We start from the raw sequence: 27,144 nt of genomic DNA on the forward strand, positions 1-27,144 counted from the left end.
TTGCGGCTCCAAAAGCATTCCGGCTTTTCTCATTGCACTGGCGCGCCGAACAAGGGTGACACTTGGTGCTGGGTCCAGACCAAATGATCTTAAAGTGGTGCTTTCGTGAGTGCAGCATGCCATTAGCTGACGGAGCAGATAGCCCATTTTCATCCTTACACGCAGCGTGTAATCGCGTTTGAGGGACGCATTGAACGTTTCAACAGGGTTATTCGTCACAGCAAATGCTGGAGGAGTATGGAAGACCTGCCACCTCCATAATCGACCCGTCAACCATTGGCGCTTGAAATATTCCGTGAAGCTCTCAAGACCCGGAATCAGCGCCCAGTCGTTCAACATTCGTGTCTTGACTTCTTCATACTCCAACTCACTGGCGGCAAAGTGCAGGTCACGAACACCTCTAGCCAATACAGGGTAGAGAGAATAGTGGAGCTTCCTCGTCTTCTCATGCACTTTTGCAGCTACATGGTAAAAGAACGTGAGTACTTTAACTTCGCTATCAGCTCCGAGTACACGAGCGACGGCATTGTATTGAGCGTCGTCGGCGTCGCCCATCGCAAATCGCACAGCTAGTTGTTTACCGGTCACTTGAGAGTAGACCTTCTGAAGGGCCATTAGCGCCTCTTTCCTTTGCGAAGACACAAAATTGCCATGAGATGAAACTTTCGACAACAGTATGTGATGCCTACGACAAACACAGGGTAGTCAACGTGGTTCAATATGAGCGTTGCATCCATGAGCAGGACGAACGTCGCAGGATCTCGATCTGCCTGGCGCAGTAGCTTCTTCGATGACACCCCCACCAAGAACGGGTTTGCATCAGCTCCCGACCCATCGTACGGTCTTCCCTCTTCTTCCGTTCTCCACGTAAATGAAAATGCATCGAAATCTTGCTCCTGGCCTGTGAAGGCTGTTTCGCGAACCATACGCCTCACGTCGTCGAGATAGTCGTTGGCACCAACGGTTTTAGCAAGGTAGTTGTAGACGAAACGTTGCACGACCTTTAGAGGCGGCAACGTATCGGGGCCAAGCTTAAACTTTCGCATTAATCCGGTACGGATCCGCGCTGGCTTAAGCCCTTGATCCGTTATTTCATGGGCAAAACTCTGCATTGCTCGCGTAATGCGGGGTGGTCGAGGCGACCGGCGAGTACTTACGTGCGAGCCTACCTCGAAGAGATCAAGGAGATCTTCTTGCTCGCACTTCAGCAGCTTTCCGCGCCACTCGCATCCAGCATACGGCATTGCAGCCTTACACTCGTTGCACTCGCAGCGTAACAGGCGCTTTCTCATGTTGTGGGGCGCAGCGTTGGTACAGACAGTGCATGGAACATGGTCGCTCTTTACAATTTTGTAGCTTCTAAATAACCCCAGAAGTAGATCGATGTGTTCCTGGCTCAGGCCGACAGCAAGTTCCGTCCAGGGTAAGGCGCGAGGCATGGTTCGATGGTGGAGAGGGGGGTGTAGCTGCGTGGAGTCTTTAAAAGTGAGCCAACACATTTGTCTCTTTGCTAGTGTGGTATTGGCTAAAAAAGTGCTACTGATGAGTTTTGATTGGGTGCTAAATGAATGGATTTGACCAGGTTTGCAACCTGCTTGAAAAATGTGATGGGCAGAAATGCAAGTCGTGCGAAAAGTGGCTTTTTCATGCAAATCGCCAAATGCCGTAGCCTTAAATTAAAAATGGTGTGACCCCACACAGCCTTAAATTAGATCACACAAGAACAATTTATTTGCAATATGGCTGGTAAAACTGGATACTTGGCCGGGAAATGGTGTAGTCTTTCTGTGTAAAAATGCGTTCCTTCTTAAAATTTGTGGTCATTACAGTACTGCACCCCGTTTTCGCGCCCTCGGACCTTTGATAAACTTCAGGATGTAATGATCCTCATACCAATTGAGCCATTGTTTGTCAGCTAAAATCTGATTTATTTGCAAATCCTATATGGTCCACCTCCGCGAAAACGGGGATGCAGTACTGTATATCCAATCAAAACTACTTGTATAGAGTATTTTTCTGTAGAATCTAGTACATGCACACTATGGGGGATACTGGTCAGTGCTGGCGTATTTTTCCGTGATCGTCTGAAATGCAAGCCTAAGTCATGAGGTCAGAATGTTAAAGTCGACACCTACGCGAACAAAGCACGTCAGTTCATCGAAGAATTGTTAATCGATTGAGGCAATTCTTACCGTAATGCACGAGTGTCAAGTGCAGAATGATAATGGTCCATACAAACAAGTGGCATTGCACAGCTTGCATATGCGTCTCGAGTACGAACGCTACTTGATACAAGGGTGAAAAGCCGAATTTACGCTTCAAGATGACAAGCACAGCGACAAACGCTGCGAATTCAATCGTAGCATAAATGAGAAAGCTCGTCACTGCCTCCTGCAACCGTTTGGACGTCCTCGACGCTGTGTTTGGGTAGTAAGCTGATATCGGTAAGCAAAACAACGCAGCCAGATATGGAGCATACAGCATCGGGATGATGAACTCGGTGTACTTGGCCAGAAGAATATACTCGGAATGGAAGAGAGTATGAAGGTCATGGGCAATAGTATCGCCTCTCGAAGAAGCTTTGGTTACAGCTAAATTTCCATTGAGCATCGACGGGCCCAGCGAGACTATTGTACTGGATGGGGCGATAATGTTTTTACTTTTTTCTGAAAGCGTAAGTGGAAATGGCGCAAGTAATCGAATGTTTCGACACTTGTGGATCTCAGCGTCTTTTTCCAGTAGTGCTGGCAATTCCAGTATAAAACCCTGTGTCTTTAGCGTACCAGTATGATGAACAATGGCTTGTAACGCGAGAACGAGGTTGAAGCCATCCGCCGCCATGATGATGACTGTAGTCATGATCGACTTTGACGCTTGCATGCAAATGGAGGCGTAAAATACATTGAAGAGATCCACCGAGAGCACCACAACCAGATCAACATATTCGTGATAATTTCTTGCTACATTCGCAATATTTTGTTTCGTGACAAATTTGAAAAGTGGCATCGTCAAAATGAATATTGTCTGTTGCGTCCCTGACAGGAGATTGAACACAGCGCTAAACAGTGTAAAGCACCCCACGACGACTCCCTGGTTAGCGACGATGAGTAGCTGCGAGCTGATATGCTCTCTAAGCACCGGTGACTGCAGTAGAACTCTCGGACCAATTACCAAAATCGTGAAAATTGAGAAAAATACGACGTAAGGGCCAATGTTAAGTACAAAACCGAACGGAGTCGGGAACCTCCATATCACTGCAGCTATAAGCAAAGTGGCGACGCTGCTCATAGCAGTTCCCAGTGCAATTGTAACAATCCCACTCAGTGGTAGCGTGGCTGGCTCGATGACTTCTCTCACTTGGAAGGTGACGCCCACGGTTGCAACGAACAAAGACAGAAACAGGCGGATCCAGACGGCATAATTGGCTTGCCAACCGTCCGAAGGAGGCTTGAGAGGGATGCAATCAAGTACAAACGCCGTTAATAAAGCAGGAATTGGAGTGAAGACACAAACTGCGATGACACGAGCGAGCGAGGTGCGCTCATGATAGTCGCGAAATGCAAGAAGACGCTCGATGGAATACTGGCTTCGGTGTCCAATATGACTCCGCTGCCACGATGCAGCAACCTTGCGTTTGACTTGGGTGAAGAGTGATAGCTGTTCTCGTTTCTCTGGTCGCTCGAGAGGCCCAACACGGTGCACCATGCTGCCAGTACTTGTGCGTAAAGTGATGGTCAATTCTGTCTTTATAGGTTTTGTTCGTTTCTGAATTTGCAGTCACTCTATGATGAGCTGCCACTCCGAGTTCTCTCAAGTTTCCCGGTTGTTGTGCTGACTCATACCGGTAAGAATGTACTCCGTGTGCAGTGTTCGTGGCACGAATCGTGCGGGGACGAATCCTAGCGTCGGTACAAATTGTGTTGTCGTGTCTGAGCGACGTGCCGATAGCTGCATGATTGTTGCCACGTTACGTGGATCTTAAACGAGACGACCGATACGTATACCTGGCGTCTCCATATTCGCGCCGACTTAAGCTGCATCGCAGCTTCATACTCATCAATATCAGCAACAGGAATGATCCATGTACATGTATAAGCTGGAGGCAGTTATTGCCTTCTTGCCATTATTAATACAAACTTCTGTACACACGTTTGTGCTGTCGGGGATCCTCGATTGCAGGATAGTCAGCGACATACACTTTAACTTCAACGTAAAAGGACGCGAACTTCCGCCGTCAGCGAAAGAGAGCGCGTCTGGACGACCGCGCGCGGCCACACATATGCGTTGAGATCAGAGACCGGGCTTGCCAACACTTGGTGGCGAGACTAAAATACATGTGCACTTGCGACGTGTCCGCCACTAGATCACAACACATGGTGCTGTTCGGAGCTAGCAGCCCAACTCTATTTCCTACAGGGAACACTGTTCCCTGTAGGAGATAGTTATGCTGCTACGGCGACGCAATATATTGCCATAACTGCATTATAGCGCTGACTTTTGTGATTTAGGTGCGACTAGCTGTACGGTAAGTCATAAAGGTAAAGATTAAAATCACATAACCTACCTAATAGAATCGATCGCATCTGATTTAAGTGTCAAACTCACCTGTAAAGCTATATATACAACAATAAAGAGTTGGAGATGCATACATTCAAGCACTGTCGTTTTGGTCCGGATTGGTACAAGGAAAGGTGGTGTTCATGCTGAACCTCGACATCTTGATTTCAGTATGCTATCTAACTGCTTGATGCGCATCAGACCTGATCTCGAGTGCGAGTAGGCGATCGCCGCGGTCGACTGGCAGCGACTGGCAGACCTTGGCCAATCTAATCGGAACGTCCGATCCCCATTTCTCAATCAGGACTCGAGTCTCCACGCTCGACTTGATACCTAAAGCTCAGAAAAGCAGACAGCGAAAGCGGACAGGGAAAAAAAAAAAGCTAAAATGGTCAACGCGCTGGACGACTACGCGGACGCGAGCACCACGCGCAACATCGACGAGAATGTGCACACTCTGCCCGTTGCTTACGATGAGAAGGACGATATGGAGTCGCTCAAGGCCCGTCTGCAGCGCCGAAAGAAACCCATTTACGCTGGTCTCGCCTTCCTAGCTGTGGTCATCATTGGCGTCTCCGTTGGCTTCTCCTCGACTGGAAGCTCCAGTGCCAACACGGAGTCCGCACAGGTAACGCAGCACATGGGTACAATGTGAAATGAAACTACAGTATTAATCTATTCGCTCGGAATGTAGAAGGAGACTGTGGCTCCTCCGAGCAGTGCGGATGACTCGACTCAGACCAATCAGCAGACCCAAGAGGACTCTGACGCTGGCGCTGTTAAGGCTGCCAAGGACCCGGTCTCGTCTTCTAGCAGCTCCAAGTGGAGTTCATACAGCACGTCCGGATCCGAATCTGTTGCTGGAGAGGCTTCAGCTGCTCAAGGCTGGTCGCTAAGTAAGTCTTTATCGTGTTTTCAGATTTTCTTAAGTATTTTTTTTTAACAAAATCGATTATTTACAGACTCGACGGAGGGTTCTTCAGCGTCTACGCCCACTCCGACCCCCACGTCGACGCAGACTCCGACGCAGAGCTCGTCGGGTGAAGCTCTGGCCTACAGTATCGTGGACTTTGACTGGAGCGAGGCGTCCAACTGGGAGTACGCCAGTGGCGCCATTGTGTCGTCCAACATGGTAACCAGCAACGGTATCACGTTGAACCCGGCCAACAGTGCCGAGCCTATTCGTACCAAAGAAGGATGGAGTGGAGAGAAGGTTGTGTACATTGAATGGGAACGCACCAGCACGAGTGACACAAATATCTGGATGCTTAACACTAAACTCCAGAGCCAGTTCGGAAAGGGCAATGGCTGGCCATACTGGGGGGAACTCGATCTCTTCGAGATGTTTACACAAGACGCTGCGGACATCCCCGCGTACGACTACAGTGGCTTCGGAGGCTTCTCGGATGTCTCTAGCTATGGCCAATTGACGATGCACATGGGTCCAGCGACGGAGAATGGCAGTCCGTGCTTCTGTCCTGCCAGTCCTTCCAAGAGTTCGTGGTACCAGAACACGCAGCCAATGACTTCGGGTTGCACGGCTCAGTTCTCGAACGACGAGTCCAACTCGATTGCCGCCGTGTGGGGCTCGGACGGTACAGGTCAGTACATCCAGCTCATCCAGAAGCCGACGATCACGAAGGGTGGCAAGCTGAATGATGTCGACACGTACGACGTGGCTACGGGCAGTGGCGCTGTCACGTCCAAGATCTACAACAACGCTGAGCTGTTCTGGGGCGTGGATGCCTCGGACTCGTGCGCTAAGGCTGGCGGCCACGACGCTACGTCTGGTTTCCCGTTCTTCGAGAGCTTCCGCATCATTCTCGAGGAACAGAAGAAGGGCGATTCCAGTGCTTCGTTCACGGTCAAGAACATCCAGATCTTCACTAAGAACTAGAAAAGAGTTGAGGGAAAAGTAGGGTATATTGCCTCACTAGTGAACGTTTTTTGCACTCGTTTTGGTTATGAAGAGTCTTCATTGAAGACAACTTAAATGCAAACGTTTGTCAGTTCTATTTGTAGTGCAAATGGCAAATAAATGAAGTACAACACAACAGGGAAATGACGCATCTCCACAGCTTGCACGAGTGTCTATTCTGTCTCGAATAAAGAGGAAGGCTGCTGCCACATGGCACCAGAGTCAAATTGGCCTTCGAAGCGAATACTCGGTGGAAAGGCTGCTTGCGTTTCAAGACTACCACGAACGAACATCACTCTCTCGAGCTGTTGCTGTCTGTGTGCTTTCACCGATCCCAGCCCTGTTAGCAGCACTTGCAATCGACTGTATCCCGCTCCAACTCCCTTCTGACGGATGGCAAGCGAACTACGCAGTGTGGATTCGATTGCTTCTTGCCATGTCGACTGGAGTTGTTTGCCAAATGAGAGCAGTAATTGATCCAGGAACGATCTCAATTTTCGGCTCTGTTGCAATTTCCTTATCCACTGCTGCCTGTAGCGTGCTCGGTTTCCTTTTACTAGCTATACTTTGGACATTTCCGGTGCGTTTTGGCTACGTGCTTGCGATCAATCCGTTCGTACTATTTTTTTCCTTCTTATCTGTGCTGGTGGTCGGTCCGCGTGTGTTGATTCAGTCTCCAAAGTTGAGAAAACAGTTCAAGTCACAATTTATCATCATTGTAAATCAGGGAATTGTGGCAATTTGCTATCCGATTTTCAGTGCTGTATTCAACCGACTTTCAGGGATCCAGCAAACTGCGTTTATCTTTGTGATGCCCATGATCAAGTTTTTCACCAAGCAGAACATCGCGAATGCAGCGAAGAGCTACCTACGGTATTTTCTGTTGATCTATTCAACGTTTATTATGTTGCGATATGTATGCAATCGTCCAAGTCGATAGCCACGACACTGATCATCTTGGCTACCGATGCTTTCCACGTTCTTCTCGCGCTTCGTGATATTTTTCACCGTAGTATTAGCATCCACACTAGTGATTCTTCTATCGACAACGTACGATACTATCTCCGTGCTCTACCTGAAGTCTTACAGAAGGCGTCCCAGGATAAAGCCGCAAATTTAAGTCGCCGTATTCGTCTCTACGCTCCATTCCCACTCCCACTGTCTACGAGGAGTAAAGAACTCATGGACGAGTTTATCAAGACCGGTCAATTTGCCAATGATACCGCCACAAACCGACGATGCTCGGCCAAAACCACGAAACGAAAGTCAGGAGTAGAACCAGCCACGTTAGCACCGTCAAAGCAATCGATACCACTGTTCTCTGCCCTGAAGGAGCACCAAATAGTACCCACCACGCCTGGAGTATGGCAAACCAAAGATTTCTCACTTATACCGCCGTCTCCGAGCTCTCCACAGCTCAACTACAGTGAGAAAGTTATACTGGAGGGCCTTCAAACACTTTTCCATTCCGAATATGTGTTGCTGGCCGAGTACATCGAGTTCATGGTTCCGATACTGTACTCGTTGTATCTTTCAGTGCTGTTTCACTTGCCGATTGCAGTTTACTACTCGCACTCGGCGTCGATGACGGTTGATAAGTTGCATGACACAGTGACCAACATTCTCATTTATGCGGGGATCGAGTTCACTTCGTTTGGCCGGGTTTTCACCTCTGTACCAGTTGGCATTTGTGCTTGAAACCCAGGCGCCTGCTCTACAAGGACACTTGTTCGTCTGGACCATCACCATTTTGCACCTAACGCTAGCACACTATGGTACGCAGATAGAAAGGTTGATTACAGCCTAATCCAACGCTGACTTTGCGTTTTTCCTCAGGTGTCGACTTCAGTATTCTGGCATTGTGAGCATGCAAAACAGGACCGTACAGTGACAAAATTGCAAACTTGGCATAAATTATCGTTAAGAACAGATTGAACTCATTCACTAATAGTTAAGCTCGCCTGACGACACGTTCATAGCTTGGACGGTACGAAGAATGCAGAGCTTGCGTTCGTATGTCGTTGCGCCCTTAAGATCCTCACGGTGCATTACGACGGCGTCGTCGCCGGTGTCCTTGGGGGCTTTCGGAGCTTTCACTGATACGCGTGACGACCGTGTCGCGTGGCCGCATGAGCTCCACGAGCTCACAGTCCTCAGAAATGCGCAGATGCCGGCGGAAGATGCTGCTGCGACGCTCTTTGATCTCGATGCTGTCGTTGCTGCCAACGGATTGGCGGTTGCGCCGACGGAAAAAGCTGCTGCGACGTTCTTTAATCTCGACGCCGCCGTCGCTGCCATCAGAGTGGCGGCTGTCTCTTCGGTGGAACAAGTTGCGCATCGTCATATTTAGTTACACCGCTTGAGCTTTAGGTGGCTAGTTTCGGAATGAGCAATGAACACGCACGAACCAAACGTCGGCTTTGTCTGCATCATCATTTGCACCGGCTTGTGGCTGCGCAAACATTCCTCGTGCATAGTAAAGCCAGGTGATTTGCCGATTACGGTCGGCGTCGGACACTGCATTTGGACCATCCAAAATGGATGCTGGATATTGGTACCGGTGTGAAGAATAATGCGCCAAGGTGGCGCTCTTACAAGTAAGGTCCAACGTAGCTGATACAAATGTACGGCAATGCATGCAGAGACTGTGTTGAGAAGAAAGAAGTCTCTGCGGCTGTCGCACTGGTGCATCTCCTTTTGTCACAAGGGAAGACCGTCACTCACGCGATAAAACAAGTGGCATTAGGCAAACAGGTAGGCAAACAGCATCGAGGCAATGCCACTGATTGTCAGTCAATGAATTAGTGGTGGAGACCACATCGCGGTCGGAGACTTGTGTGCCGGGCGTCTTCAAGGCCATAAACACCAGGCCGCTGCTGTCTTACTCAGTCGTACCGTGTCTGAACTCCAGACCCTGGTGTCCTGGACTACCTACAGTACCTGGCTTAGCATCAACGAAAGCTTGAGGCAATTTTGCTGTACAGTACATATACATGTATGCCAAGAAGTGCGCGGTCTTGTTTTCCTCTTGCTGCGTCAATTTCGCCGATCTACTTATCTTCAAAGGCAGCATGCAGAAATATTGATTTGGTGGCTGGTGCTGTTATCCCGTTGTCACTCCTCCTACAGCGAATGCTAAGACACTCGCTCAACTCGTAAAAAAAAACTACAACGTGCCCTCCCATTTTCACTTTTATTTTGCAACAAAAAGCATCAACAAGCCTGGCAAATTGGCCTTGTACCCGATACGTTGCAATGCTCATGAAGCTGTGAATTGCCGTGTTTGAATACGCCACCCACTTCATAAAAAACGCAAACAGCATGAGAGCTTGCACAAGATTATCGCAATCAGTATCATAAAGTAAGTACAAACTTTGTACTTAGGTTCACTCTACAAAAGATAGGCATAACGCTCAATCCTACATGTAGCGTGCGTCTGGGTGCTTGTAGGATCATCCTACGCCTCTAGCGATACGAAAAGTCTCCCCGCCATCGATTTGAGGTCGCTGAGTGAGTTCTTCACGTTCGATTGGAGCGACCTGGCGGGTCGTTCGTCTCCCGGTCGAGCTCCGTTGCCGTTCCACAGCTTGGCCAGCCATTCTTCCAATGGCGTGAAATCGAACACCTTCTCCATCTCCTCTCGCTTCTCCTTTGATACATTTAGACACTGCAGATCCGACACGACCTCCCAGTCTCCTCCACTCGTGGTCGTAGCATCCGATACTAACAGCCAATTGGCCTCAATATCCTCTTTGGTGCTCTGCTTGCAGCACGCCTGTGTACACTGTGGGATCTCGACCACGACACCACGAGCCTTGAGGTCTGCATAGTAGGCGTCCCATTTCTCCGTCGAAAAGTCGAAACACTCGGCAAACGCCTTCAATTTGCCGTAACTACTCCAGGGCACCGACACTCGACCGGACATTACCATCCCGGCAATCTCTGTGGCTGTTGCCTCGCCCGAGTACATGTACAAAAAGTCCGCTAGACTCACATACACTACCGCTACTTCAGGTAGGAAAGGGTCTTGAGGATGCAACGTCGTGTTGTCCACCTCCAGATCTGCATCGACACAATTATTTTTTCAGTAATTTTGGTTCGAAAGACCTTTCCATTTTTATTGAGCTGTGACCCACCACGACGCATATCAATAGTTCTCATGCACGCAAAAGTGTCCTTGTCGTCTGGAGAGGCTCGGAACATGAATGTTACCTGGTGCCAAGCACAGAAATGCTTAGAAATTGGGAGATTTACGATAAAAAGACGCGTGGCCACATACGACGCCACGGAACTCCGCATCTGGGAGCTTAGCAAAGCGCAGGAAGTCCATGAGCTCGTTCAGCTTGGCCAGAAGGCCCTCGCACACCGCCGCCATGATGGAAGGTGGCGACTCAAGTTTCTATCCGTTCTGAGAATGTAATACGGCGATTCGATTGGAAGATTCATTGAGATGTTTTATCCAATAAAAGCCATCTAAAAATAGTCAGACACGAAATAAAAAGTGTTTTTCTTACGGAGGACTTGGGCTCTGTCATCACTGACAACTATTAATAGGTAACACCCCCTTTTTTGTTGTGCCGAGCCGGAGAGCTCAAAACTTGTTGTGGCAAAATATCCAGCCCTATTAATAGAGCTCCTAAATCTGGCTGTTTGTTGGCAGTCAAACAAAAGTAGGCGCATCGAAGTCACTTGCTCATTCTGGAAGCAGATGCCAAGAGTCTAAAATTGTAGCATTAACAGAGTGTCGACTTGGATGTTATACGTCGAAAGGGCCTGCTTAATCTAATATCTTTTTTTCGTTAGCCACGTAAAAATACATTTTTACATTTTTTTTGTAGTTCAAAAATGGCGAGTCGTGGCAGGGCTGCGTCATCTAGAGCCAAGCAACAACAACCGCATCGCTTCTCCCGACTCCGGCACAAGCTGACCGCTACATGGCAGCGCTGTCGCATTAGTCAGCGTAGCGAATACTCCGTAGAGCGCCTTCTAGCTTTTCGAGACTATCATCGGAGTACTTCAACTACTCGAGTCATTCTGGTTTGTGTTCTGGTACCGATCCCGGCCTTACTCGTGGCTCTTGCAATTGATTGCATCCCACTACGCCCCCCATCCGAAGGATGGCGAGCCAATTACGCAGTTTGGATTCGATTGTGTACCGCTATGTTTTTTGAAGCACTCGGAGTGGTTCTGCAAGTAAGAGAAGTCATCATGACAGGAACGATCTCGAATATTCAAGCTAGTTTTATCGCACTAGGCACAGCCGTCACTTGCGTGCTGGCTACCATCGCTGTAGCTGAAGTTTGGAAATTCCCCATCCCGTTTGGCTACGTGCTGATGACGAATGTGTACGTGATAATACTCTTCGTATGGATGATTCTGGGCATTGGGCCTCGCGTTCTAGCGAGCTCAACAGTGCTACGCCAGCAAATCAAGGCACAACTATTTATTATCGCCAACCAAGGAGTCGTTGTCGTGTGCTACCCGGTATTTAGCGCTGTATTCGAGCGACTGTCGGCAACACAGCAAGGGTTTTTCGTCTTCTTGATGCCGATTATCAAGTTCTGCACTAAAAAAAATATTGCAAACGCAGCTAAAAACTCGCATGAATACGTCGGACCGATGGTTGTTTTCTCTGTGGATCTTTTCAACGTTTACTACGTCGCAATGTGTATGCAAACGGCGAAGTCGCTGGCTACGACGTTGGTAATCATAGCGACTGACAGCGTCTTGATTGTCCTCGCACTTCGCACCATTTACAGACGAGTCAATCGAGTAGACGCAAGCGACACATCGGGTGATGACTCGTATCTTCAGGCTCTGCTCGGACTGGTTAGAAAAGTGTTCCAAGAAACGACCTTCACACGTGACTCAATGCAGCGAATTCGACTCCTCGCACCGTTTCCTCTTCGAATATCTGACGAAAGCAGTGCGTGCATGAAAGCGCTGTCAAAAACTGCGAGGTCTACGAATAATAGCCGAATGTCGACTAAATCCTCTGGACGAACAGGCCAATCCATGACGACCATTGCCGTCCTTCCAAAGCAGCACCAAGTTGCTCCTTTAAAAACGACAATGTCGTCTGTTGCGAAATTCAACAATGTTCTCATCTCCAAAGCCAGAGAAGAAGTTGTCCGTGATGCGCTACAGTCGCTTTTCCATTCCGAGTATATTCTCTTGGCCGAGTACATCGAGCTGATGGTCCCGATGCTGTATTCGCTGTACTTGGTAGTACTGTTCCATCTCCCAGTATCGGCGTATTATCCTCATACGGCATCGATGACGGCACACGAACTGCAAGGGGCTGTGATAACTATTCTGGTGTACGCTGCGATCGAATTTGTGTCATTTACTGCGCTTCTCATTCTATTGTGGCGGAAGTTTGGGTTTTCCCCATTGTATCAATTGGCGTTTGTGCTAGAGACGCAGGGTCCAGCTCTGCAGGGATACCTCTTTGTTTGGACTATCACCATTCTACATTTGACATTGGCACATTATGGTACGTGGGTAATCTATTCCCCCCTCTGGCATCGCTCACGTATTAATCGAATAGTGTGGCTTGCAGGAGTTGACTTCAGTATTCGTCTCACATAAGCGACCCATCTACATGTAGATATTCTAAACACTGCTAAAAAAAACAGTAATTTTATCAATGAAACATTTTTTCGATTTTCAGCGAATCACCATGGATCTCGCTGGTCGATTTTAGCTGTGACAAGTTCTGACACTAATCGGAAACAGTGAATGCAAGTGGCGTTTACATGGATTAATATACCTTTTGTATGCACCATTGCGTCAACCAACGTGATAACGCAGTATGGTGGTCCGCATTCAGCTTCATGGGGCTACTGGACCGTCGTGCAGTGCGGAAACTCCGTCGATCATTATCCAATTTGCCAAGTGCCACACAAGCAGCAACATCAGCCAAACTACAGCCACCATGTCATCCGTCACCGCCGACTACAAGCTCTTCACCCCACTGGAACTCAGCAAAGATCTGGTACTCGAGAACCGCATCGTGTACGGCCCCACGACTCGCGCGCGTTCCGACATCGAGACACATGTGCCACTTGAGCGCAACATCGTGTACTACGAGCAGCGTGCAGGTGCCGGTCTTCTGATCAGTGAAGGTTGTGGCATTTCCGAGCAAGGTTTCGGATGGCACGGCGCTCCTGCCCTCTACACGGATGAGCAGGAGGCTAAATGGAAAGAGCTAGTGGACCGTGTGCACGCCAAGGGAGCCAAGATCTTCCTGCAGTTGTGGCACATGGGCCGTCAGTCGCACCCGACTTTCCACCCCTCCAACGAGGTTGTGTCCGCTTCAGCGACTCAGTACGAAGGTGGGACTACGCGTGACGCGAGTGGCGAACGTACGGGCTTTGAGAAGGCTCGCGCTTTGGAAACGGACGAGATCGCGGAGGTGGTCGAGATGTACCGCCAGTGTGCCATTCGAGCGAAGCGTGCTGGCTTCGATGGCGTCGAAGTGCACGGTGCCAACGGGTATCTGGTCGATCAGTTCCTGCAGTCAACGACGAACAAGCGCACAGACAAGTACGGCGGTTCGTTCGAGAACCGCTACCGCTTTTTGCATGAGATCGTGGAGGCGTTGAAGACCGTGTTCCCTGCTGGACGCATCGGTGTACGTCTGTCCCCTAACGGTGTATTTGGCGGCATGGGCAGCAAGGACAACAACGAGATGTTCACCTATGCCTTCAATCGCCTGTCGGAACACGGGCTCGCATACTTGGCGATGCTTGATGGCTTTGGCTTCGGCTACTCGACGGAGAGTCGCACGTTGACCGCGTTTGATGCCAAGAAGGCGTTCAAGGGCAACGTCATGGCCAACAACAGCTACACGCGCGACACTGCGGAGGGTGCAATTCGCAGCGGAGCGGCTGACTTTGTGGGCTTCGCTCGTCTGTACATGTCGAATCCGGATCTGGCCGAGCGCTTCCAGAATGACTGGCCCGTGAACCCGGTGCCTGACTACAAGTACTTTTGGGATGCCGCTATGGGCGACAAAGGCTACAACTCTTTCGAGCAGTACAAACCAACGGTGGAGCAGCAGCCATAGAGCGTTATTGATAGGCGGGAACTGAAACCTACTCTTACATGCTTAAGTGGGTGGTTTCTGAAAGCACATTTTATTCTATACAACACGTATTCGTCCGTAATGCATGAACGCAACTTGTAATATAGGTCGCCTTTCATTAACCCTTGAACTGCCTTATAAAACTCGCAAAGAAGCACACCAGCTATTAATATCGGTGCTTTCACATTCACACAACGACCATGACGGAGACGAAGGATGGCACCGATGTGAAGCAAGCTGATCGGCTACGATTTTTTACACCGCAAGAGGTGGCGAGCCACAACATAGCGACGGTTCGAGTTTCCACAGTAGCGAATGAATTGCGACGTCTAATTTGCTTCCGCTTGCTGTATTTTTTTGTTCTAAACAGGATTGCTGGGTCTCCATCAACCACCGCGTTTTGGATTTATCGCTGTTGATTGAAGAAAATTCAGGTTAACATTGTCAACGATCTTTTTAAAAGATGAGGCTCTACTTACAGCTTTAGTACGCCTCCCACACAGGAATCCTCGTCCAGCCACTTGTACTTCACGCCGGCGAAGATATCTCCCATTGGTTTGATCCAGAGACGGAAGATGTACGCAGAAAGAAGACAGAAACGCTATCGTAGTTTGCCGCAGTCTCACGTACTTGTATTTGCTTGTCACTCGAGGTAAAATACCACGTGGACTCTGAGCGTAACCTGTCCGTGCCCTTCGTACCGTACGGACGCTTCCTCCACGTACCTCCACCAGATCCAAGTGCTCAATGGTGTACGGCTGACCTGCTACCCTGGTGGCGCGATCCGAAATACGTCGTCGGACGGCTAACCAAGAGAGCTCGTTGGCTTGAGATCGTCAACATGCTCACTCAACAGCGACACTCGCTCGAGGTATGCAGCGAGGAAACTATTGCCGAGATCCAGACGCGTTATCTACGACTTAATGCTCACGCTGGTAGCTACACGTGGAAGCGTCTTGAAGACGACGAGTTTGTGCCAATGCATATGCAGCGCACACTGGACGAGAACGGGATTCCAGACGAAGCGCCCATTTTCGAGCGCTTCGACATGGACGAACACCAGTTCATGCCTACGCTTCATATCTACTACGACGATGATCTTACCGTCATGTAAACAGTAATAGCTGCAACAAAAGACGCTAAATAAATTTCGCCTTTTATGAATATTTAAGTTAACACACACACCACCTCATTGGCAAAGAGTCGCTACGCTGGACAAATAAGGAATCTCTATGATCACCCGAGTTGTGCCTTCGATCAAAGGGCAGAGTGATCCGGGCGCTTATGAGTCAACTGGCTTTCAAGGGCGCTTGAGACCGCCTGAAGACATTCTACGCCAGGCTCGCGCCACAAGGTAGTACCATAAACTCGTTTATCTGAGCTTTTTTATCCTGTCTAGTTGACGCTCTTCAATTACCGTTTTCCAGTATTACGGGAGTTCTGGGCCAAATCGGTTTGTTGTTTGCGTCCTTGCAGTCGTAGGAGGCTAAACAATTCTTAACCTCGTTGTTCCAGCAAGTGTAGCTTCATACGCCTTAGAAATTTTGCAAGAACTCAAAGATGAGACGATAGAGTTGCAGGATCGGATGACGGTGCTACATCGACGCGTGGATATTCTGGCTGAAGTTGTCGACTTTCAACTGTATCAACCGGATGGAGTGAAGAAGCTGCACCTGATGTCCTCTCAAGAGGAAAGTGATCGAGAGCTTGGTATACAGACAACATCGAATTCTAGCGCAATCGACCGCCCGCCTCCAGTCGTCGAAGCCTATAAACGATGTGAAAGCGTTCCTCCACTGGAACTGGTGAGCGAGAACTGACGTTTATTGTCGTAGTATTTCGATCCATGTGACCTGGGTATATGATTTTCCTCCAGTTGGATAGGTTCTGCGACCCCGAGAACCAGCTCGACCCCGACCAGGTCCATTCTGCGGGATCGATTTCGCGGAAGAAGTACAGTAATCCTGGATTCTTCATGGAGGAATGGCTGAAGAATGAGAGGGAAAGACAGCAACGAGCATTAGAAATCAAACAAGAGCGTCGTCGAGAACGTCGTGATGCGCATCATCTTCGTAAGACTCGAGAACTGAACAAAGAGCGCCAGACGTCGAGCTGTGAAGAAACTAAAAGCTCTACATACACCAGCACCGAAGACACCGAGCAGAAGCTCAAATTTCTCAAGATTCGCTCGTGGAGAGAGATTTATGGTACTGGAGAAGGTAAAGAACTCATGAAGCAGCAGAGTGGACGTAGTCCTACCCTACGAGATCTACGCAAGAAAGCACACCAAGGACTTGCTTCAATCAACAAGACGCCACGAGCTGAGGAGCGTCAGCAACCACCTCCTCCGCCCCCTCAACAAGAAGAACGAGTCCAGCAAGTTCTCAGTAATGAGCAGTTCGTCTCGACTCCACCTGATTCGCCGTCATTTCCAACAGTTTTAGGCGGTGCGTTTATGCAAGAAATGGATGACGAGGAGATGGCGATGGAGATGCAACTGGAAGGAGAGTTCACAAACGGAGTCCCACCACCGCCTCCCCCTTTGCCGGACTGTGCACGCCCCGAGGAGTTCACTGACCATGGATTGTCTTACTACCACGACCCAGAGACTCGTAATTTGATACCTCAACAACCTCCTCCACCAGAACTCAATGAACTGAGCATATCGGACGCCTACTACGACACCTACGAGGACGACGACGACACCCCTCCACCGCCACCGATGGAGGAGCTAGAGCAGCCTCCGCCTCCTCCGTTCGAACCGCCTCGTGCATCGTGCCTCCTCGAGGAAATCCAACTAGGGGCGCCATTACGCAGGGCCAGTAACCGGAAAACCCAACGTGAAGCCCCCGCGCGTCCTCGAAGTCCTCAAACAGCGCTACTCCAGCAGATCTTGCAGAAACAGAGCCGCCACTTGCGTCCCGTGGAGCCACGTGCTCGTCCTCCTCTACAGACACGTCAATCTACTGGCGCGCCGTTCGCGGATTCGATCGCGCGCATCCTCGAGCGCCGCACTGTGATCGCCTACGAGTCGGACAGCAGCAACAACAACGAGGACGACGATGATTGGTAGTTAAGCAATCAACTTCAACCAACTGACCATCACTCTTCAAGTAATCTTGGACTTAAGTGATCCACACTAAATATACGTCCTCCACACTACGATCCTCATTCTGCCAGTTTTCACCATGCAGCAGCAGCCCCCGCTCCCTCCGAACCCGCCGCAACCTGCCGGCGACGGCATCCCGTACCTGGGCTCACGCATTTCGCTGGTATCCAAGACGGACATCCGCTACGAAGGATTCCTCTTCAACATTGACACGCGCCAGAGCACCGTCGCGTTGCAGAATGTGCGCTCCTTCGGTACTGAAGGCCGACGAGCTGAGCATGTCCCGCCGTCGCCTCATATTCTGCAGTACGCAACCTTCAAGGCTGCAGAGATCAAGGACCTGCACGTGTGCGAGGCTGCCCCGCAGCCTCCACAGCCACCACAGTCCCCGCAACCTCCTCAGCCTCCAATGCAGCCCCCCGTACAACCTCCTCTACCCTCCGGCCCTCCGCCACCCGTAGCGCTCCCTACACCGGTGCCCGCAGCCCCCAAACCCACCCTTCTGACCCCCGGGTCGGTCTCCAGCGCCCAGAAGCAACCGACTCAGACTCAGGTACAAACTCAGATGCAGAATCAGACTCAGCGACGATCTCAGACGAATAACTCGCGCACGATTCCCGGAATGGGCGGACACTTGTTAAAGCGCAAGGAACGTCGTGTTCCTGGCGGAACAGACGCTGCTGGAGTCCGTCCGGCTGACGCATCGGGCGAGTTCAACTTCGCCGACGGATTGAGCGACTTCAACAAGCAGCAAGAGTTCTCCAAGCTCGAGGAAAGCGCCAAGCAGGAGCCCAAGGGAAGCTACCAGAAGTCCTCGTTCTTTGACACCATCTCGTGTGATGCATTGGACCGATTGGAAGGACAGCGATCCCGAATGAGTGGAGCTGAGGAGAGGAAACTCAACACGGAGACGTTTGGAGCTGTAGGCTTGAACAACCGCCGCAACTTCCGTGGACGTGGACGCGGACGACGTGGGGGAAACCGCAATGGCAACTGGAATGGCGGCCGTGGAGGCCGTGGCGGACGCAACAGCAATGGGTTCCCTAGACCGCAGCCTGCTGGCCCCTAGACTGGTGCACTTGCCAATTTTTTTGACGAGACTGCAGACAGGTACTGGATCGGATACAAAGCAGCAGATAATGCTGACTCATCACATTAATGGACACAGCGAAGCCCATTCTAGTTTCTTATATCGTTTCATTGTTTTACTCAATCCTATGTAGTAGAAACGTAACTTAGAACACAATCAAGTTTCCTCTAAACGTCGCAAGTGTTCGTGGCATCAGGCGCAACGAACGATTTCCGCTAGTGCATCGTAGAATTGCTCGCGGTTCAGCTCCGTTTCGTCCTGTAAACACACAAGAGCAATTCTTAGTGTCAATTGCCACCAAGCTAACACATTTTGGGTTTCCTTACCCAAGGACCGAGTTTCTTGTGTGCACAAGCCACCAGTTGCTCCAGACGCAGTTGATCGTTATCCGTCATTTTGTACACGCGATGTTCTTGCATATCATAGCGAGCGATGTCCAGTTGGGCAGAGAGCCACGTCTCCATCTCATGAGCCGGAACAGTAGAGGCAGCATGCGCCACGAGTTCGAATGGAGGCGGACCGGCGAACAGCGAGTAGCGAAACTTGACGTAGCAACGATGCTCGAGCTCCGTCTTGATCTCTGCGAACTCGGAGCTTTTCAGCTACGAAAGGGAGAAGATTCTGATTAGAACAAAAGGGATAATCTTCAAAAAATTTCCATACTCGTACCTCGAGAAGTTCCGCTAGGATACAGTTGTTCAAGTTGTCGTAATGGAACTTGGCGATGTCGAGCAGATATCTCTTGGCAGCCGAGTCGTCGCCTTTGTTAATGACCTTAACAGCCATGCTCAGCAACTTGGTAGCGTATCCCGTCCACTCGTCCTGGCTGATGGAATTATCATGATTCGCATCCAGTACGTCAAACGGTGGCAGTTTACGAGAACGGAGACGCAACTTGTCGTCCGTTTCGTCGTTTTGCGCTAGTGAGCGCCACGGGAATCCATTGCTCGGATCGGTCTCGGTATCGCGGCGTCCGAACTGACCCGATACTTGAGATAGCGACATTGGTAAAGCTTGTGCTCCATGAGCGGCTCCGATGTCGCCCCACCCTGGAATCGCCTGCACCGCATTCAGGCCCCTAACAAAGCGAGTTTTGCTCTCCCCATGTTTAATCCTTCACACCAAGACAAGTTTTGTCGGATCAGTCCCACCGTCAATGAACCATATCGGATTAGAGACCCTTGACAATCAAGTCACCTCCGCCGCACGTTTAGCTATTTCGACGGTGAGAAAGCATCGCGTGCCTCTTCAACAGGATCTTCGGCATATATGGTAGTATTTCGAGATTTATTTTACTGCAAGTAGACCACTGGTATTGTTGCTATAGTTATTCTGCCACCAAGTCTCAATGAAGAGGTGCAGCAAAATAAAGTGAACCACAACATCCCGACTCAGGTGCTGAGGCGGGCGAACGCTGAAGCTGCGTCTCCAATATGATCTGGCAAAGCTTCAAGGCGTGTGCCACTGCCTGGCGAGCGATCATCGTTACGATGGACTCAGCGCAACAGAACCACAGCAAAGCGTTTGCACGGATCCACGACTTCAGCGACGTCGCGTGAGCAGCTTATTGTTCAGCGACCGGAATGTTTCTACGGAGGTTGTCGACGTCCGGATCATTAAGTGGAAATTCTCCATATTGCGGTGAGACTAAAACCTATTGACGACGACAGTTTGTAGAAGCCGGCTTGCGCTCTCGATGGGATAAGTGATCCCACCATTTCTCGTTTACCCCAGTGTCCGAGTACCCGCTGCGAGGAGTTAAGATGGGGACGATGCTGTCGCTAGCAGCGAAACCGACTCGTTCAACGAGAAGACCAACAACACGTCGTCCTTCGCCAGAAGTGCCGATCATGGTCGTGAAAATACACTCGCCGATAACATGCAACGGCACGACTGGGACAGACAACCACGTTCGTGTCGACCACGGCGAGATGAACGCCCTGGCACAGATCTTCAGGGCGATCGTGAGCGGCGACCGACGATGCAACCATAAAATCCGGCTGCACTGAAGGATCTTCTACGCTACAACACGCCGAAGCTTTACTTTTGAACGTGTACAAGGATTCTCAAATATTAACGACTCTGTATCTCGATTTAGGGGTAGAGCATGCTTCTTAGGCACCGAACGGAATGATGTTTGAACATTGACATAGTGATACCTTACGACCGTTGAGCTTCTGCGCGTCACGAGCGTTTGGTCTCGGAAGGAAGTTACGGTACCGTTCGAGCTGCTCGGGCGAGGCCTCCAGCATGTCACTCACGACAGCCCACTCAACTCCTTCAGAGTAGGGTGGTGTCGTCAATGAGCCCTTGTAGCGGAAGATCCTGCCTTCCAATAGACTGTTGAGTTCGTCACCGCCGACGATCTGGCCCAACGCGACGTGGTCGTGTTTTTTGGGGTTCAACGTGGAAATCTCGTCCCAGAACTGGGCCAGGAAGGCGTTCTCCTTGCCCTCCGTAAAGAAGACACCCACCACCGCCAATGAGCCGTCCTCGGCCTGATGCACCAAGTGCAGCTCCATGGCTCGAGCTTTCCCGTTCACCGTGTGCTCACCCGAATAAAAAAATGCGTTAGAGAAATAGGAACGTCATGAAGACCCAAAACGATTAAACGTACTGGGTGCGTGGAAGTGGAACTGGACAGTGTAGTACTTCTTGCCATTGAGGGTCAGCACGTTTTGCTCGTGGTTGCTCCAGTTCACTTGGAAGTTGTCACCTCCGTGCACGAGATGGATCTCGGCTGATGCTGAGCCCAATTGCAGTGCGTTCTCAGCAGAATTGAGCGGCACGGAATCCATTACGGGGTCCTCGATTATGTCGATCGGAGACTGTGACAACATCGGTTTTGCCTTGACTTTTTGTACGACGATGGCACTGGCAATAGTAGCCTTGTGGTGCAGCACCTTGGAGACCGACGTGCCCATTGTCTTTTAAGAGAGTGAAGTGAAAGGAAGCAGGTAAATTGTAGAATGGCAGCTTGGCTCGACGCTGTCAAAAGCAATAGGACGCTCTCAGCTGAGCACAACGCAAAACTAGACTTGAGCTTTGAAACCGAATAGCGAGTCTAAATGTGGCCGCGTGATTTTTACTGCCGTGGCCAATACCCAAGCAGCTTCAAGGCATCCAGAGGATGCTTTTTGCTCAAGGGCTCAGTTCTGGCGGTTGTTGCTCCGTGCAACATCATTTTCCTCCTCACAAAATGAAGACGGCCCTGCCTACGTCCAGTTGTCGCAACGGATCGACCAAACGCTCGATTACTGGCGCATCGGGGTCTGCTAGCACATGCAAAGGCGGTGGTGTCGTCGCTAGAAGGAGATGCTGGAATTATGTTGAAAGCTCTCGGGACGTCAAGGCCGAGGTGGTTGATGTAGCTTTCAAAGTGGCTGCATTTTGCCGGTGCTTCGATGTTAAACTGCGAGAGAACCAACAACATTCCAAGAGAACCAACAGGATTGAGGTGAATCTGTTGGTTCTCTTGCTGAGCTCCCCGGCAAACATGCCATAAAAACAGCAGAATCTGGTCATGGAACCAACAGATTCCCTTGAACAATTCAATCCGCGCATTAAACTAATAACTTCTCTACCATGGATCGAGATCCCACGCCGAATGCCCATGAAAACCTGTGCCAACACGTGGCCTTGACGCGGCCAGAGTCTTAAGCTTTTACCAAACTTCAAAGTAGCGCTTCAATGCACCCCATCGCCTTGGAGGTGTAGATGATCGGGCTACACTTCCTATTTCTATCGCTCGGTTTGATGACGCGCATCTCGAGGCTAAATGTGATGGACTGGATGCGGAGCTGTTGGACCCTCGGTTACCGAGTCCATACTGAGCGGTAGGGTGAATCTGAATCTGGAATTTCAGGAGCAGCTATCGATTTCTACTCTTGCAAAAAAAATATCTGTCAATGTCATTGCCCCGTTACGCTGTCCCCGACGTTTGTAGCGGTCCGCGATTAGCGAGAAGAACGTCGATGAGCTTCGCTGGTGTTCGGCGGCATGACTTGGGTGAGTGGCAGGGCTCCCGATTATGGCATTGTTATTTATCGGGAACCCTCCCTTTGCATAAATCATATTGGGAAGCATGTGCCAATACATAAATTATGGCATGTACAGTGATCAAACAATAAATAAGAGCATAAAGTAGAGCGACTCAACATCATTTAAAAAATGCACAATCTGTCGAAATCACACCGTTTTCGTGCAGTAATGACACTTTTTTGCCTACTTTGACCGAAACGAAGAGTGAGCACACCGGCGACTTGTGATGCTTAGCGTTTTGCGACCAATTTTTCAATGAAAATGCCGTGGCTTGCCATGAATAGCATAATAATGAAGAAATCTTTTCATAAATTATGGTAGAGGGGCTTTTCTACAAATAAATTATACTGGGATAGTCTGGAAGGCTAGCCAGCCCAAATCGGATTAATTCGTCGCGGTAACTGAAGCCGGTAGCTGAAGCCGATAGACTGAAGCCGGTAACTGTCCGGTTTACCGGGTAACTGTTCGATTTGAGCGAGAACAAGGAACGGACTAGACCAGGTGCAGCACAGCTTGAGCTTCGAGGTCTTCAGCTTTACCCGGGCGCCCTGACATGCGGCGGCATCTGCAGTAGCAACACGCTGTACTGCTGAGCTCAGAAGAGCAAGATGAACGCTCCCTACTTCATCTGCAGCAGGGAGCGGTCATCTTGCTCTTCTTCGATGGCACATACTCCTCTGGCTTCTCCCACGTGATCGTATTGCTGACATAGTGTCGGTAGTAATATCTGCTGAATCACCGGGATGCTCAACAGACGCTATGGATAATGCTGCTAGTCGCGGGAGATTGGACGTTGTTAAATGGCTTCACCACGCTCGACGCGAGGGGGGTACTTTTCGCGGTTTAGACGCTGCTGCCACACAGGGCAATCTTGCTATGCTGGAATTTTTTTACGAAAGCAGGCCGGAGCGTGTTTCAGACGCGGCTTTTCGTATATGTGTAGCAAGAGGAGATCTGTACACTGCTAAATGGATTGCCGTCCACTATCCAGAGTTCGCAGTTTTACAAGTGGTGCTTCAACACGCAACGCGTAACAGATGGTCCAGTGCAATTCTTCTTGCTGAATTTCAGCTAAGCGCCTGATTACATCCTCTCGATAACGACTAACTACAACGACTATGCTTGCATGTAATTCAAAATTCATTGCTAGTTTCTGTTTTGTATTTACATGACAAAAAAAACTAAGCGGTTAACAATGGCCAAACCTCTCGAAGCTAGTTAAATTAGATTTTTCCCTTTCAGAAACTTGCCGGTGGTAAAGTTACTGAAACTGTGTAGTCTACTTGAACCCATCAATCGGTAATCGTCTACACTCAGTCGAATCGTTTCTCTTCTTTCATTCAAAGCACCTCTCCACTTTTTCTTTGACATATTTTGTCCATCCGCACAATTTGCTCGCCTGCTCCTGTTGTCATTCGACAATTTTCGCTTGTCTGCACAACTATGGTGACTCCTCGTCCATGTGATCGAGAAACGCTCGAGACCAAGCTGCCTACAGCAGTCCGTGATCCAGCTATGGTGACTCCTCCAAGTAAGACTTCTCGTGCCGCGGTTAGTGAAGTCGCAGTGGGAACGGCAGAAGTGAAAACGGCAGTTGGTCTACCCCTTTGTGATCGGAAAACTCTCAAGACCAAGCTTGCAGTAGGAACGGTCCGTGATCCAGGCCTCGCGATGATCTCTACCACAGCTTCGAAACAATCTCCTCCAAATTCCGGACTCGGGACAGCTTCGCAAGTGACGGAGAATAACCAAAAGATGTCGCCCACTGTCAAGGGCTCTTGCCCTCAAATAATTGTGGACGCGCGACTGGGAGTCTGCTCGGTATCTGAACAAGATGGTGCCGTTTGTGATTTTGCCGATAATACCCCCCAAACTTCAGTCAGCAGCCCGCAGACTGGTGTTGAATCTGCGCGTATTTATCCTCTTCAGGACTTAAAGCCCAGCACACCTTCTCCGTGGGCGTTTATCGCGCGTGTGATAGCAAGAAATCCCGTGCGTGAATGGAAAACCTGGCAAAATAATGGTACATTGCTTGAAGTTTTCGTTGCCGACTCACCCAAGATCGTTTACCGGGTTACCCTGTTCAACGAGGCAATTACAAGTTATGGTGACGTCATTGTTTCTGGAAACAGTTGCTTCTTCTCCGGCGCCCGGATAAAACCTGCGTTTTCGGCGAAGAATTGCGTTGAGATATCCTTCGGATCCAATGCGGATATTCACCTGGCCCAAACTCCTTTGTTGGATGCCCCGCAAATACCTACCGTTACGATTGCCAACCTTGCGGCAGTTGAGGACGGGTCTGTAACAACAACTATTGCTATTGTGCATCGGTTGGGCTCGGTGAAGCGTATTGTAACGCGGAAGGGGAAGACGACTGATAAGCGAGAGCTACTCCTTGTTGATGATTCCGAGTACCAAATAGTTTGTACGACGTGGGGTCACCTCGCCAATGGAGACATTTTACAAGGCAGCGTCGTCGTTGTGAGAAATGCTACGCTTTCTACGTACAACAAACTCCGGTATCTTTCAGTTGGTCCTGCATCGGAGATTCTACACGAACCTGCGATCGATCGCGCCGTCCTACTCCGTAATTGGTACGGTGGTTTGGCGCCATCCAATACGTTCTCACCTCTTTCCGGGCTTTAAACTTAGCGTTTCGTACGCGACAATTTTGCATTTTTTTAAAAAAAAAGTAAGAGTACAATACATTTTCGTTTTTTTAACTATCCCAGCCTTCGCTTCGCCCTACCGTCTTACCCCGCATATAAGGCATATGTGCTGTAAATGAATACAACACTGCTTGTGTGTTATATTCGTTTAGAAAGCCTATGTGTTGTACAACGAACAAATTGTTCGACTTTGAAGAAGCAAGTTTGTGGGTCCTGGAATCTGGCTTGGCCGTTTAGGCTTGACCTACCTACGCGATCGGCGTGGGCTTAAACCCGCGTCACATGATGTTGTGATTGGTAGCGGGTCTTTTTTATCTGGCTGCGTTGTATACGGAGGTTTTGCGCCTTTCCGATAGTCTGCTAGAACAGCGAGTTTCTCGTGGATACTATAGCTACGTCACTCAGCACTCATGGCTGTGTAAATTATAAAATAGAAGAAGTAAAGCCAAGTAACAGCAGCACCGACAAGTTTGAACAGAAGGGTGGTTGGTTGGGAGCTCTTAAGAATATTCATTGTTTGGTACAGCCTTGTGTTTTAAGTAGGTTTCAGCCACATGTGTTCTAATTAGGTAGGTGGTCAAATCGAGGTTTAAGCTAGATCTCGCGCGAATCCCGTATTTTATTTAGAACACATATGCCTTATATGCGGGGTAAGACGGTAGTTTATTGCATTCGTGATGTCGACGAAATAAATATATTTATGATTTCATAAAAATTTGGACAAGACTATGCCATAATCGGGAGCCGTGCAATGAGTTGCGTTGCGTTTACAGGCGAAAACCTATGGAGCTCGAGCTTACGGAGCTGGAGGTACCAACATTTAGAAATAGGGTCTTATGGTGTACCCAGAAAAGTGACCCAAAGGTCTTGCTGTTGACCCTCACAGAATAGCAAAAAAATGTCGCTAATCGGCAAACTACGATAACGTAATTTGCCAGTTGAGTGCGTGATGCCAATTGCGTGCACGATGCAGAATTTCTACCAATTGTTATGCTTAAAATCAAAATTGCGCAATTGGATTGGTTGATCTCATTTCAGTCAGTTCAGTGCACGCTTTTCAACAACCAACTGAATAAAATCCACATTTTTCAGACTCATCATTTTTAAAAGGGTATTCGATTCTGGCCAGCCACAACCCATTCATTTCATAAGACACGAAGCCATGGGGGCAGACGACGAAGACGTGGAGTCTACAGCGCTGCGCCGAGGGGGGAACCTACACGCTTGTAATAATACCGGCATATTTAAGCTCTGGATGAAGACGTTTGACTCGTATTCGACAAACAACAACGTGAAGCGTCCGGTGGTGCTGGTCCTGGACAACAGTTCGACTCATGTCGAAATCGGTAAGTGCTTTTATTTTCATTAAAATTATTTTTATTATAAACAAGGATTTTGTATTAATCAATTAGACGGGTAAATTTATTTTAGGTGAAGTTTCCGTTTGGTCACGCAGAGGTATTTTGCTCGTTGATCTCCCTCCAAATGCCACTCACCTCTATCAGCCTCTTGACGTGGCTCTTTTCAAGCCTTTCACGAGCATGATGAAATCTACTTTACTAGCCAAAATGCTGCACAGTTCGGACTGTACCATTGCAAAATCGGATAAATACCATCGAGATAGCGTGCCATGCGTATCGTAACGGTGGTGACAAGTCCTGAAAACGCTAT

The 27,144-nt window shown here is 49.4% G+C and overlaps 13 protein-coding genes across 13 annotated transcripts; 10 read left to right on the forward strand and 3 right to left on the reverse strand.

The window, feature by feature from the left end:
* Positions 1–2,797: 2,797 nt before the first annotated feature.
* Positions 2,798–4,529, forward strand: PITG_08486 (uncharacterized protein; the record flags this gene model as incomplete). The annotated part of the gene is made up of 4 exons (XM_002903815.1): positions 2,798–2,892; positions 3,501–3,643; positions 3,868–3,908; positions 4,509–4,529. 4 exons carry the CDS (start codon positions 2,798–2,800, stop codon positions 4,527–4,529), a joined length of 300 nt encoding a protein of 99 aa, XP_002903861.1.
* A 336-nt stretch (positions 4,530–4,865) lies between these two features.
* PITG_08487 (uncharacterized protein) lies at positions 4,866–6,516 on the forward strand (the record flags this gene model as incomplete). The annotated part of the gene is made up of 3 exons (XM_002903816.1): positions 4,866–5,185; positions 5,252–5,453; positions 5,520–6,516. The coding sequence occupies 3 exons, from the start codon at positions 4,946–4,948 to the stop codon at positions 6,452–6,454; spliced, it is 1,377 nt and encodes a 458-aa protein (XP_002903862.1).
* Positions 6,517–7,286: 770 nt separating this feature from the next.
* On the forward strand, positions 7,287–8,173 carry PITG_08488 (uncharacterized protein; the record flags this gene model as incomplete). The annotated part of the gene is made up of 2 exons (XM_002903817.1): positions 7,287–7,348; positions 7,903–8,173. 2 exons carry the CDS (start codon positions 7,287–7,289, stop codon positions 8,171–8,173), a joined length of 333 nt encoding a protein of 110 aa, XP_002903863.1.
* Positions 8,174–9,932: 1,759 nt separating this feature from the next.
* PITG_08489 (uncharacterized protein) lies at positions 9,933–10,876 on the reverse strand (the record flags this gene model as incomplete). Its single annotated transcript, XM_002903818.1, has 3 exons — positions 9,933–10,537; positions 10,612–10,687; positions 10,755–10,876. 3 exons carry the CDS (start codon positions 10,848–10,850, stop codon positions 9,933–9,935), a joined length of 777 nt encoding a protein of 258 aa, XP_002903864.1.
* Positions 10,877–11,320: 444 nt separating this feature from the next.
* On the forward strand, positions 11,321–12,020 carry PITG_08490 (uncharacterized protein; the record flags this gene model as incomplete). The annotated part of the gene is made up of 2 exons (XM_002903819.1): positions 11,321–11,949; positions 11,999–12,020. The coding sequence occupies 2 exons, from the start codon at positions 11,321–11,323 to the stop codon at positions 12,018–12,020; spliced, it is 651 nt and encodes a 216-aa protein (XP_002903865.1).
* A 527-nt stretch (positions 12,021–12,547) lies between these two features.
* Positions 12,548–14,546, forward strand: PITG_08491 (12-oxophytodienoate reductase, putative; the record flags this gene model as incomplete). Its single annotated transcript, XM_002903820.1, has 2 exons — positions 12,548–12,795; positions 13,337–14,546. The coding sequence occupies 2 exons, from the start codon at positions 12,548–12,550 to the stop codon at positions 14,544–14,546; spliced, it is 1,458 nt and encodes a 485-aa protein (XP_002903866.1).
* Positions 14,547–14,764: 218 nt separating this feature from the next.
* PITG_08492 (cytochrome b5-like protein) lies at positions 14,765–15,678 on the forward strand (the record flags this gene model as incomplete). Its single annotated transcript, XM_002903821.1, has 4 exons — positions 14,765–14,857; positions 14,935–14,998; positions 15,068–15,141; positions 15,217–15,678. The coding sequence occupies 4 exons, from the start codon at positions 14,765–14,767 to the stop codon at positions 15,676–15,678; spliced, it is 693 nt and encodes a 230-aa protein (XP_002903867.1).
* Positions 15,679–15,796: 118 nt separating this feature from the next.
* PITG_08493 (uncharacterized protein) lies at positions 15,797–16,384 on the forward strand (the record flags this gene model as incomplete). Its single annotated transcript, XM_002903822.1, has 4 exons — positions 15,797–15,918; positions 15,992–16,017; positions 16,080–16,192; positions 16,283–16,384. The coding sequence occupies 4 exons, from the start codon at positions 15,797–15,799 to the stop codon at positions 16,382–16,384; spliced, it is 363 nt and encodes a 120-aa protein (XP_002903868.1).
* A 155-nt stretch (positions 16,385–16,539) lies between these two features.
* On the forward strand, positions 16,540–17,671 carry PITG_08494 (uncharacterized protein; the record flags this gene model as incomplete). Its single annotated transcript, XM_002903823.1, has 1 exon — positions 16,540–17,671. One exon carries the CDS (start codon positions 16,540–16,542, stop codon positions 17,635–17,637), a length of 1,098 nt encoding a protein of 365 aa, XP_002903869.1.
* An 80-nt stretch (positions 17,672–17,751) lies between these two features.
* On the forward strand, positions 17,752–18,834 carry PITG_08495 (uncharacterized protein; the record flags this gene model as incomplete). Its single annotated transcript, XM_002903824.1, has 1 exon — positions 17,752–18,834. One exon carries the CDS (start codon positions 18,296–18,298, stop codon positions 18,740–18,742), a length of 447 nt encoding a protein of 148 aa, XP_002903870.1.
* Positions 18,835–18,853: 19 nt separating this feature from the next.
* PITG_08496 (uncharacterized protein) lies at positions 18,854–19,549 on the reverse strand (the record flags this gene model as incomplete). Its single annotated transcript, XM_002903825.1, has 3 exons — positions 18,854–19,021; positions 19,090–19,365; positions 19,433–19,549. 3 exons carry the CDS (start codon positions 19,547–19,549, stop codon positions 18,956–18,958), a joined length of 459 nt encoding a protein of 152 aa, XP_002903871.1.
* A 1,328-nt stretch (positions 19,550–20,877) lies between these two features.
* PITG_08497 (carbonic anhydrase, putative) lies at positions 20,878–21,718 on the reverse strand (the record flags this gene model as incomplete). Its single annotated transcript, XM_002903826.1, has 2 exons — positions 20,878–21,293; positions 21,381–21,718. 2 exons carry the CDS (start codon positions 21,685–21,687, stop codon positions 20,878–20,880), a joined length of 723 nt encoding a protein of 240 aa, XP_002903872.1.
* Positions 21,719–21,962: 244 nt separating this feature from the next.
* PITG_08498 (uncharacterized protein) lies at positions 21,963–22,268 on the forward strand (the record flags this gene model as incomplete). The annotated part of the gene is made up of 1 exon (XM_002903827.1): positions 21,963–22,268. One exon carries the CDS (start codon positions 21,963–21,965, stop codon positions 22,266–22,268), a length of 306 nt encoding a protein of 101 aa, XP_002903873.1.
* Between the last annotated feature and the right edge of the window lie 4,876 nt (positions 22,269–27,144).

This window comes from Phytophthora infestans, genomic scaffold (genome assembly GCF_000142945.1).
Source record: "Phytophthora infestans T30-4 supercont1.13 genomic scaffold, whole genome shotgun sequence".
NCBI lineage: Eukaryota > Oomycota > Peronosporomycetes > Peronosporales > Peronosporaceae > Phytophthora > Phytophthora infestans.